The following is a 9,663-nucleotide window of genomic DNA, read 5'->3' as shown; positions in this document are numbered from 1 at the left end:
CCCTGAGATGCCCTTTTTTTGTTTTTGTTTTTGTTTTTGTTTTTTTGCAAATTCAGCTGCAGAAGCTGGGACATTGCTTCCTTAACCATAAAGACTTGCACGTTCATTAGAACTTTCTTTAAATTCACCCTTCTTTATTGTAATGTTTAGCAAAATCAAGGTTGCCATCTTTCCACTAACTTCTGCATTTTTACAGGCTATAGGGGGAAACGTCCACATCACACAGCAGTGCTGCAGCCCGGTCAGCCCCGCAGCCTCCTCTCAGCTACCCAGCTAGGGCTCCACCGAGGAGCTATCTCGGATGTATGGAAATGAGGGCTTCCCGAAACCCCCCAGGGACTTCCTCACACAGGAAAAAGCGATCAGGAAAAAATTAGACAACACAGACATCAGAAACAGCTTGCTAGACAAGTCTCTCCAAGATGCCCTATGAGTGGGGCTGTATTTCTTTTATCTTCCCAATCCAGGAGAACGAGAGATGTGACTCCACTCTCCCCCCCCACCCCAAATAAATAAGTTAATAAAGTAAGAGCTATTTTACCCAAGAAACCAATATAAAAATTTTGTGGTCTTGACTTTTATTTAAGATCTCTGATGAGATCAGACAATCTGCACCCTTTCGTTCAAGGCAAGAGACATCTTCAAACTGTTTTTTAATTTGATTTATCCTTTGAAACAGAAAGTGCATTACATTTAACTGGTCTTGCAAAGGGGGTTTTCTTCTCTTTACAAACCGAATTCCTTATATAAATTAATAAAGGTTAAAGATGCTAATATATCACCGTTATTAGCTTAAAAAAGAAAACAATTTACATAGTCTATAGTATTCTTATGATACAAAACACTTCAAATTCAATTACAGCAACTAAATGGATTTTTGTTTCTGACCCAGAGAAGTTGTAACAATTCCCACCATCTACCTTAACACGAATTTTTATCAGAAAGGAGTTAAATTAAATACAAGCTATTGTAGACCCTCCCTCCCCAATACTTTCTTCAAATCACTAATAAATAGCAACAAACGACTGTGCAATTTCAGAGAAGAACCGAGAGGCAGGTCTGAGGCCTTCCCTGGTTCCCCTGTCTTCTACTTCAAGTCCTGGAGGCGGGAGCCGGGCGCGGGGCCAGCGGGTGGCCAGGGGAACAGCAAGAAGGGACGAAGGGAAAAGAGAGATCGAACAAATCCGACCAGGGGAGGGGAGCGAGAGGAGAGGGGATCGAGAAGATTCTTTTCTAAGCGTCTCAAATTAAGTTCAAAAAAGGAAGAGAACGTGTGGTTTGAATAGCTCTTAAAAGGGGAAGGGTAGAAGGAAGAAGGAGGTCCATCTTTTTATACCAAATCCAAAAAACATTTTACATTTTAAATATTCACAATAAAGTAACTTCTAGTCAGTGTGACTCACGATTTATTTACAAAGAGCCTTCAACAGGTTACTTTAGTCGGCACAGCAGTTTGTGGGGGGGACCGTCCCTCTTCCCATCCGCGGCGGGCGCCCGCCCACGGGGCTCCGAGGTCTCCTGCGCGGTGGGCATCGACCCTTCGCGAACATCTCCCCGCGCCCCGCCCGCCCGGCCACGGGGTGGAGGTGGGGCCGGGCGACGGGCCTGGGGACCCGGCGGGCGGGGAGGCAGGTCAGCAGCGAGTGTCAGCCCCGTGATGGACGCGGTGCATTTCGTGGTCCTTCCTGCCGTCTTGTCCACCCCCGAGTCTCTCCCACCCCCGACCCGTCCGCTTCTAGGTTAAAAAAATAGATATGTACATCTCAGAAAACAGCCGCGCCCGGGCGGGCGGGCCCGGCGAGGGGCGCCGCGGCCTCGGTGCCCTCGCTGTCGCGGCGGTGGCGCTCAGGCCGCGCCCTCGCTCTCGGCCGCGTGCAGCAGGAGCCCGCCGCCGCCGCCGCCCGACTTGTGCTTCTTCAGCAGCTGCGTGATCTTCTCGTCGTCCGAGTTGGGGTCCAGGGGCTTGTTGTAGTCGTCGTCCTCCTCCTCGTTCTCCGAGGCCCCCTTGAGCCGCTCGGTCTCCGAGTCCTGCTTCTTCTTGGCGGTGGCCATCTCGGCCGCGTGCTTCTTCCTCCACTTGGTCCGGCGGTTCTGGAACCAGACCTGAGGGCCGGGAAAGGGGAGGAGAGGGAGACAAGGGCGGAGGGGGTTTAACGCGAGCAGATCCGCAAATGCCACCTCTCCCGCGGCGGCTGTCCCTGCTGCGGGCCCCTGACGGCTGGCCACCCTCCCTCAGAGACCTCCTTGTCTGGGCCGTCAAAGTCAGTCTCCGTCGCCCCAGGTTCCTCCGAGTAACAGGCACCAACAAACTGCCGTTGCCATAGCGATGGTAACACAAGAGTATTGAGGTTGTCAGAGAGCGATTTCTCAGAAGAGAAAAAACTTGGAAACTTAAAATGAGTCTCCCTAAAAATGAGTCCGCTTTCCTACTTTCCAGTTTGAAGTAGAAAACTTTTCCCCTTCGTAAAGTTGCCCCATGATGACTGTGACTGTATTCGTTATTTTCTTTCTCAGATTAAGATATTTCAAACAACCTGAAGCGTACTTGCTGTTTTGTGTGATTTGTGGGAGAAGGCACAGCATTTCCCCCAATTACCTCTGCTCTCCTTTTCGCTTTTGGATATTTGCCTGTTACACTTCTCCCGGTCTGAATACACACAAACATGGTAGGAAAACACTCCCCACCCTATTTACACTTGCAGTGTATGATGTAAAGTTAAAAAAATCTGCTGAACAGAAACCTCAAATCACTAATGCTAACCAACATAAACATAAACGCATGAAAATATTTAATAGCTCAGTCAAAATCATCACAGTGGTTTCTCTTTCTCTCTCTCAATCTCTGTCTCTCGGGTTTAATGATTTTCATAAAATCAAAGTCAAGGCTAAAATTTTCATCAGTTATTTTTTAAAAGCGTAATTTTGCCAATTACATTTTTCCCCATTATTACCATTACATTATTTCCCACTATTAACATGCCAGGTCTTTCAAATATTATTTTAATATTGTTTCTCCCCAAGACAATCTTTTTATATACAAATACTTTAGGCCTATTCACGATGTTTGACACTGTGTTTGATACACATATTGCAACCTAAAGCATCAGGAATAAGCAAGCAATTTCCCAAATATATTGAATTATCTTGTCTTTATGCTTCTCATCCATTTTCTCATCCGTTATGTATTTTACCTAGAGAATCGGAATTAAGAAAGTGATTTTTATTTTCTTTATACAGCTATAATAATTCACTTCTAGCCATGCAGACATATTTATGGTGACAAATGAAGACCTCTAGATTACTGTGGTAGGCTCTGTACCAACCACTGCAAAAATAATTTTAACTGTGATGGTATTCTAATGGTCACATACAAAATCACTCCTGAAATGCATTTTATGATGCTTGTCCAGGGAGAAATACACTCTAACCAGCAGACATGGCTAATGTTATTCCTACTTAATTTAAAGAGCAACAATATAACTAATGAAAATACACTTGCCTCCCCCCAAAAAAACCCCCAAATATAATAAACTGAAGAAGAGGAACAAAAGGGAATACTGGAAATACAGGAAACTGTGGATTTAATTTGCCTAGCTGGCTCAATCCCTTTATTTTCCAAGGAAAGATTTCTCAAATTTGATTCCCTGGAAATACACTGTACAAGTCAATTATAAGCTAAGTGACATTTTAATTATAAATTGTCACAAACAGTAAAATATCTTACATCTGTGGATAAACTTATTTTAAACAGAATTCAATTTCATAATACAGTAATAATCTTGTCAATTCATTTGGAAAATTACTATTCCAAAGTGACTGCTTTCTGCTAAGCTAAAAGCAGATAGATTCGTCCGTGCTAAGTGTTTAGATCCTTGGATTTTTTTTTTTTTTTTTTACCCTGCAAGTTAATATAGTAGCACTATAATGCTGATACACATTAGGAACTTATATAACTAGTGGGGCCTGAATTGATAAACAAAAGCTTGAATATCTTTACAAATAGAATAAATGGAAGCTATCTAACTGGCCTGATCTATCCTCAGGGCTGATATTTTGGTAAGGCTTTTATTCTCTAATAATGGCGAGTTCCCCCAGCACATTCTACTATCTAGATTAACCTAATTTCAAAGGCGGGGGCTTGATTCCTTTTGTTCATCAACAGTTTGCAGGCCCGGGAGACCCCAGAGCCTTTGTAACCCCCACCCCACCCGCTTTGCTGATCTCATCTTCTCCCCAGGCTCCTCAGACCCGCACCCCCCGGGCGGCTGTTGATAGTTTGGTGCGAGAGTGCGCGCAGCGCGGGGGAAGGGGAAGGGGGAGGGGAGCGGGGGAAGGGGCCTATCCCTCGAGCTTTGCAAGGTCCACTCACCTTGACCTGACTCTCCGTCATCCCCAACGAATAGGCCAAGCGAGCCCTCTCGGGCCCCGCCAGGTATTTCGTTTGTTCGAAAGTCTTCTCCAGGGCGAAGATCTGCTGGCCTGAGAAAGTGGGTCTCGTGTGTTTCCTCTTCCCGTCTTTGTCCAACAAAATGGATCCTTGATCTGCGAGAACAGATAAACAAGGGAAGGGGAAAAACAATCGGTGACAAGCGGATCCAAGGAAAAGGAAAGGATTCGAAAGACAATGTCTAGGTGGGAAAGGAAAGCTTATTCCGCGGCAGGCCCCAGAAATGTCGCGGCGCTTCCAGTTGCGCGGCGCGCGTCCCCTGGCCTTTGACGCCCACCTGTTTTGAAGCAGCCGGGTGGGTTGGAGCAGCAGTCGGAACCCGTGCCCGGCGCGCACGGCCAGCGGCGAGGGCGCGCACTGAGAAGTTCGCCGGCGCCGAGCCGCCCGGCCCAGTCCTGGGAGGAGCGCGGGGCGAGGCCCCTCGCGCCGTGGCCGTGCGGGCGGGCTCGCTCGGCCCCGAGGCTTTGCACGAGGCTGCCTAGTTTGTTTCCCGGAACGCTCTCCTAACCTGCGTCCGCGCAACAAAGGACGCCTTGTTTTTCGCACACAAGAGAGTTAAATAGCCCCCAAGTCTAACGCCGCTGCGGCCGAGGGGGAGGGGGCGCCGCCTTTGTTGGCGGTCCCTACAGGGCCATCAACGCGAATACAATAGCGTCTCCCCGACACCCTCACCCACCCGGGCCGCCTGCCGTCCCGAAGCTTCCCAAGGGAGCCTCCGCTGGGCTCCCGCCACTTCCCTCGGGAACTGTCGCTCAACCACACGAAAGAGGTCCAGAGACTCAGATGAAACTTTGGGGACTCGGTCAAAAGCAAAGAATAGAGCAAGAAAAGGACCCAGTGCTAGGCTCCGAACGCCACCTGCGAGGCTGGGAGCCTCCGCGGCGCGGTGGCCAGCAACCCAAAAGAGGAGAGTGATCCCGGGGCAACTCGGTTTCAAGCAAGGTCTCTGCGGGATGCTGCTTTATCCCCGGTCCTTGTCCTGTCACCTCGTTGTCCGTCCGGTTCTTTCTCGTGTTAGGATGTTGTGGGCCACGATGCCCCTCAGTACGCCCTGGCCCGAGGCGGAAAGCGAGGGCCCAGCGGTGGGGAACGGCCCGAAGCGACTCGGCGCTCGCCCTCCTCAGCGGGCCGCGGGCCTTCAAGGCGCGCACCCGGGCCGACTGCACTCGGGGGAGCGAGGGCGAAGAGGTGAGGTGGGGACACCCTGGGCTGAGGCGTACTTGCAAATACACGCGCTTCGGCTCAAGGCTGTGGAGAGCTCGTCGCTGCCGGTCCCCACCGGTCCTCAGAGAGGAAGCCGGGTAGGCTGGCGAAGGTAGAATGGGGCCCTGGCAGGCAGACAGGGGACGGGAAAGCAGGGGTGCGGGCGGGGGCGCAGTGGCTCTCCTGCCCTCCCCTCCTCTTTAACTCAGGCCGGCCTTGCGGTGCCGGCCGGGCCGCTCCGGGAGCAGCCGGGTCCTCGGGTGAGACACACGCCCCGCAGCGCGGTGTGTTCCACGCGGGCGCATGCACACCCGCTCTGCGAGGCGTGCCCAAGACTTGGGGAGAGGGGAGCGCTTGGACGCAACCACGCGAGCTCAGGAAAGCAAGAATCCCTAGCTGGACGCCCTGGCCCAGACTAAGTCGTGCGATTCCAGCACTGCCAAACTAACCACTGGGGAGCAAGAGGGTGGACTGACCCGCAGCGGGCAGAACACGCACAGCCCGGCGCGGGCGATCGTACTCACGAGGGGTGCAGGCCAGGCGCGCGTCCCTCCAGGGCGGGCTCTGCATCACTCCTGGCCAGAAGATGGGCGTCCGGCCGGGCAGCTCGGCTAGCGGCTTGGGGTACCGACCCACGGCGGCCACAGCAGCGGCGCTGGGGCTGAAGTAGAGCCCGGGCGGCGGCGGCGGAGGGCTCAGGCTGCTGAAGCGGGGCAGGCCGGCCAGCAGCCCCGCGGGGGAGGAGGCGGCGGCAGCGGCAGCCGCGGCGGCGGCGGCAGCAGCCGAAGCCGAGGAAGCGGAGGTGGACGAGGAAGAGGAGGAGGAGGAACCGGAGGGCGAGGCGGAGGGCAGGGCGGCCCCTGAGGCCACGGGCATGGAGGGCCGGCTCAGGATGTCGTTGATACCGTGCGGGGTGGCGGCCGAAAGCTGCTGCGGGGGGCTGCCCAGGGATGAGAGCCCCCCCGCGGCCGGGGGCTTCAGGCTGCCTGGGTTGTGGGCGCCCAAAGGCGGGGAGGGCGACGATGATGAGGACGAGGAGGACGAGGAGGAAGGGGGGCCGGCAGGCAGCGGGGGGTACGCGGCAGGGTACAGTGGGGTCTTCATTTCGGCCATGCTGTGCAGGGCGGCCAGGGGCGGGCTGCTGAGCAGGAACGCGCTCTGCCGGGTGCCCTCCATGGCCCCCACCGCTAACATCCCACGGCCAGGCCGGAGCCCGCAGCCACGCAGCGAGGGCGCCGGCCGGTGCCCCCGGCGGGGCGCAGGGGAGCGAGAAGCGCCGAGGGCGCGAGCAAGGAGTCGCTCCGCGCACCCGGAGGCGACCTGCCAACCGGGCCGAGAACGCCGCCGCCGAGAGTTGTCTCGGAGCTGCGCAGCAGAAATGTCCAAACGCGCCACTCGAGAGGCGGTGACCGCCGAGACCAGCGAGCGTCCGGGTGGTTTCGGCTGTGCTTTCGCTCCTCGAGTCCTGGATTCAATCTCGGTCTCTTCTGTCCTCCTCACTTTTCCTCGCCGCTCAAAGTGCTCTACTTCTCATCTTCTCCCCTCGGGAAATAAGCAAAACAAAACCCAGGCCGGCCCCGGAGAGTTTGTAACAAAGTTAAGAGTCACCGAATCTCCACTTTGATGTTGGAGGGTGGGGGCTGGCTCGCTTTCTTTAGGGAGGTTCAAAGGACGCCAGGTTCCGCCCGACGCTCTCCTCTAATCTCACTCGGATGCCCTGCTCTTTGGGCCGCGAGGCTGATTCGCACTCGGCGCCCGCTGCGCCCGGGGAGAGAGCGCATCCAGCCGCGGGAGGATCTCGCCTCTGGGCGGGCTTCCTCCGCCGGCGCTGCCCGGGGCTGCTGCGCCAGAAAGGGCAGTGCCACAATCCAGCGGCTCCCCGAGTAGGCGCGCCGACCCGCCTTCCCCTCTGGGCCACGGGGCACTAGAGTTGCAATATTGAAAAGAAAAAGGAGGAAAAAAAAAAAAAAAACCACAGAAAAGCAAGACTAAGTGTGAAAAGTCTGAAGGCTTCCGTTACGGCTCCGCTCGCCTATCCACTTCTGCAAACCGGCCTGGCGACCCCCGCCCCACCCCCGGGCGCCCTCTCTTCCTCTCACTCTCCACCTTTGCCTCTCCTCTCTCGCATTTTCTTCGTGGCTTTACAGGCTTCGCTCTTCTGAGTCCTGTCCTCCGGCCAAGCTGACCCTCTCCGCCGTTCTTCCGCTCCCTCTCTCTCCTCTTCTCTCTCCCTCCGGGCCTGACAGTTCAGATGAAGCTCTCAAAGGTAATAAAACATTTGCATCACTCCCTACCCGTCTTTAGCTGGGGGACGAAAGGGAGGGGGACGTGGGGCTCCAAAATGAGAACTTTGAGCGACGTCACTCAGTGGAGGCCGGGAGGGGCGGGGCCGAGGAGCCGGGGGCGGGCCGGGGGCGTAACCACCGTGTCCAATAGCGCGCAGCCCTGGACCTCGCGTCGCCTCTGGGGCGCGCCCACTCGGGAGCGCCGCGCCCTCTCATTGGCTGAGGAGGGCGAGCCGTAGGGCCCTGCCCGCCTGGTCTCCGCCCCCTCCCGCCTCCATCCCTCCTGTGGGTGGGGCCAGGGGGCGGGGCCTGGCGAGTGGTGAGGTTCCGCCGCTGGGCCAGTGGACGCCTCAATTAATTGTGTTAAATAAAATGGGAAAGAGGAGGGGGGAGCAGAAACGAAGAGGGTATTACTTTTTAAAGAGAAGAATAATGAAAACCCAGCCCTTTTATGGAAAAAGCAGTTCATATTCTTCCCTCGCCTCCCCCCTCGCCTGCTCGCGTCACCCTGCCCCTTCTTCCCCCGCGAGCTCGCGACGCCTCACCTCGAACAGAGTCTGGTCCCTTGTAAAATGGAGCTAATGGAGCAGGCAGCCGGCGCAGCCCTGGCCCAGCTCCTTCTTTTGAAGGGATTAATAAAAGGCCATCTGGGCTCTCCCAGAATTGTGTAAATTAATTTGTTGCTCCTTAAGCCTATAGATGTCCTTAATCCCCTTGTAGGCCGAAGGATCGTCCTCTTCCATCCTTGCCATCTCCCGCTTTCCCTCTCTGTTCTTTCCCCTTCATTTTTCTTCTCATTCTTGGGTCCCCCCCGGGATGTTATCTTTTATAGGTTTACTCCATTCGCAGGGAACGGAATCAGCGTAATGGGAATATTTATTTCTCGTGTGATGTTTAGACCTGAGAGTAGTGAGTCTTTTTTTTTTTTTTTTAACTTTTCTCCTCTTTGATTATCGTTGTTATTTGTTTCGAGTTTACTTGGGGCCAGAATCACCAAAATTGGGGTGTAGTCTTTAGATGCAGAAGTATCTCGGTATCCCCCGGGGACTGTAAGGTTTTGAAAAACGTCTCCAAAACTCTGGCCCCTGCCCTCAATTCCAGGCTTGTTTCGGGAGATGGCGACGTCCTGGCTTCGGGGCTGCGGTGATGGGGTGTCTAGGGTTTCGAAGTTGGACAATGGTTTCCCTTACTCCCTATCAATCTCTTCCATCTCTGGCAATCTTTAAATTCCCGGCAGGGGTGAGCTGTGTACGTGAGGAGGAAGACCCTTGTACAATTTTGAGATTTCGGGATGTTAAAGTAATACACTATTGAGAGGTGGTCACTACAGCCATTTGGGTGAGATCATTAAGTCCAAACTTAATTCTCACAAAATGGAAAGAAATAGCTCAAGAATAAAACTTGAGCGTCACCACGCGTGGATGGAGTTTGGCGATAAGTGCCAAGCACGAAAAGCCGAGAGGGCTTATTCCCCTTTGATAACCTTCGTTTCCAAAGCAATGGTCTTTTAACGGTGGCAGCTTGAGCTTTTAAAAATTTTTTTCATCTTTTGCCAGTTTTATTATTCACTTCTGAGACAAAAGCAATGTTCTTATTTCATCCCCCTCTTCCCGCTCCACCCTTCTTCGTTAACTTCGAGACTGGGCTCAAACCATCACTTCAAAGACCTTAGAATCTGACCTGGGAGAAGGTGAAGTCCTTCCTCAGCGTGAATTATGCCTAGTCGGG

The 9,663-nt window shown here is 53.7% G+C and overlaps 1 protein-coding gene across 2 annotated transcripts; it reads right to left on the bottom strand.

The window, feature by feature from the left end:
• Nucleotides 1-561: 561 nt before the first annotated feature.
• NKX6-1 (NK6 homeobox 1) lies at nucleotides 562-7,982 on the bottom strand. 2 transcript variants are annotated; one of them, XR_011538121.1, is made up of 4 exons: nucleotides 6,175-7,982; nucleotides 4,370-4,542; nucleotides 2,241-3,191; nucleotides 1,966-2,103 (listed from the first exon to the last, which is right to left on the bottom strand). XR_011538121.1 is itself a non-coding variant. In XM_008538426.2 (3 exons), exons 1-3 carry the CDS (start codon nucleotides 6,842-6,844, stop codon nucleotides 1,846-1,848), a joined length of 1,101 nt encoding a protein of 366 aa, XP_008536648.2. In that variant the 5' UTR covers nucleotides 6,845-7,982; the 3' UTR covers nucleotides 562-1,845. The 2 variants fall into 2 exon arrangements, 1 of the variants encoding a protein (XP_008536648.2); XM_008538426.2 differs by lacking the exon at nucleotides 2,241-3,191 and having other exon boundaries at nucleotides 562-2,103.
• Nucleotides 7,983-9,663: the final 1,681 nt, after the last annotated feature.

The sequence above is a fragment of the Equus przewalskii genome, chromosome 3 (genome assembly GCF_037783145.1).
Source record: "Equus przewalskii isolate Varuska chromosome 3, EquPr2, whole genome shotgun sequence".
Lineage (NCBI taxonomy): Eukaryota > Metazoa > Chordata > Mammalia > Perissodactyla > Equidae > Equus > Equus przewalskii.
Note: the sequence above shows the minus strand (reverse complement) of the source record. Positions and strands in the feature narration are given on the sequence as shown.

What these genes read in the sequence shown, in the direction of transcription:
- NKX6-1 (XM_008538426.2), bottom strand. Translation starts at nt 6,844, where the DNA reads ATGTTAGCGGTGGGGGCCATGGAGGGCACCCGGCAGAGCGCGTTCCTG. An exon ending in GCGCCTGGCCTGCACCCCTC is followed by an intron (nt 4,543 to 6,174) that starts GTGAGTACGATC and finishes CTGTTCTCGCAG; the next exon opens with ATCAAGGATCCATTTTGTTG. An exon ending in TGACGGAGAGTCAGGTCAAG is followed by an intron (nt 2,104 to 4,369) that starts GTGAGTGGACCT and finishes CCCGGCCCTCAG; the next exon opens with GTCTGGTTCCAGAACCGCCG.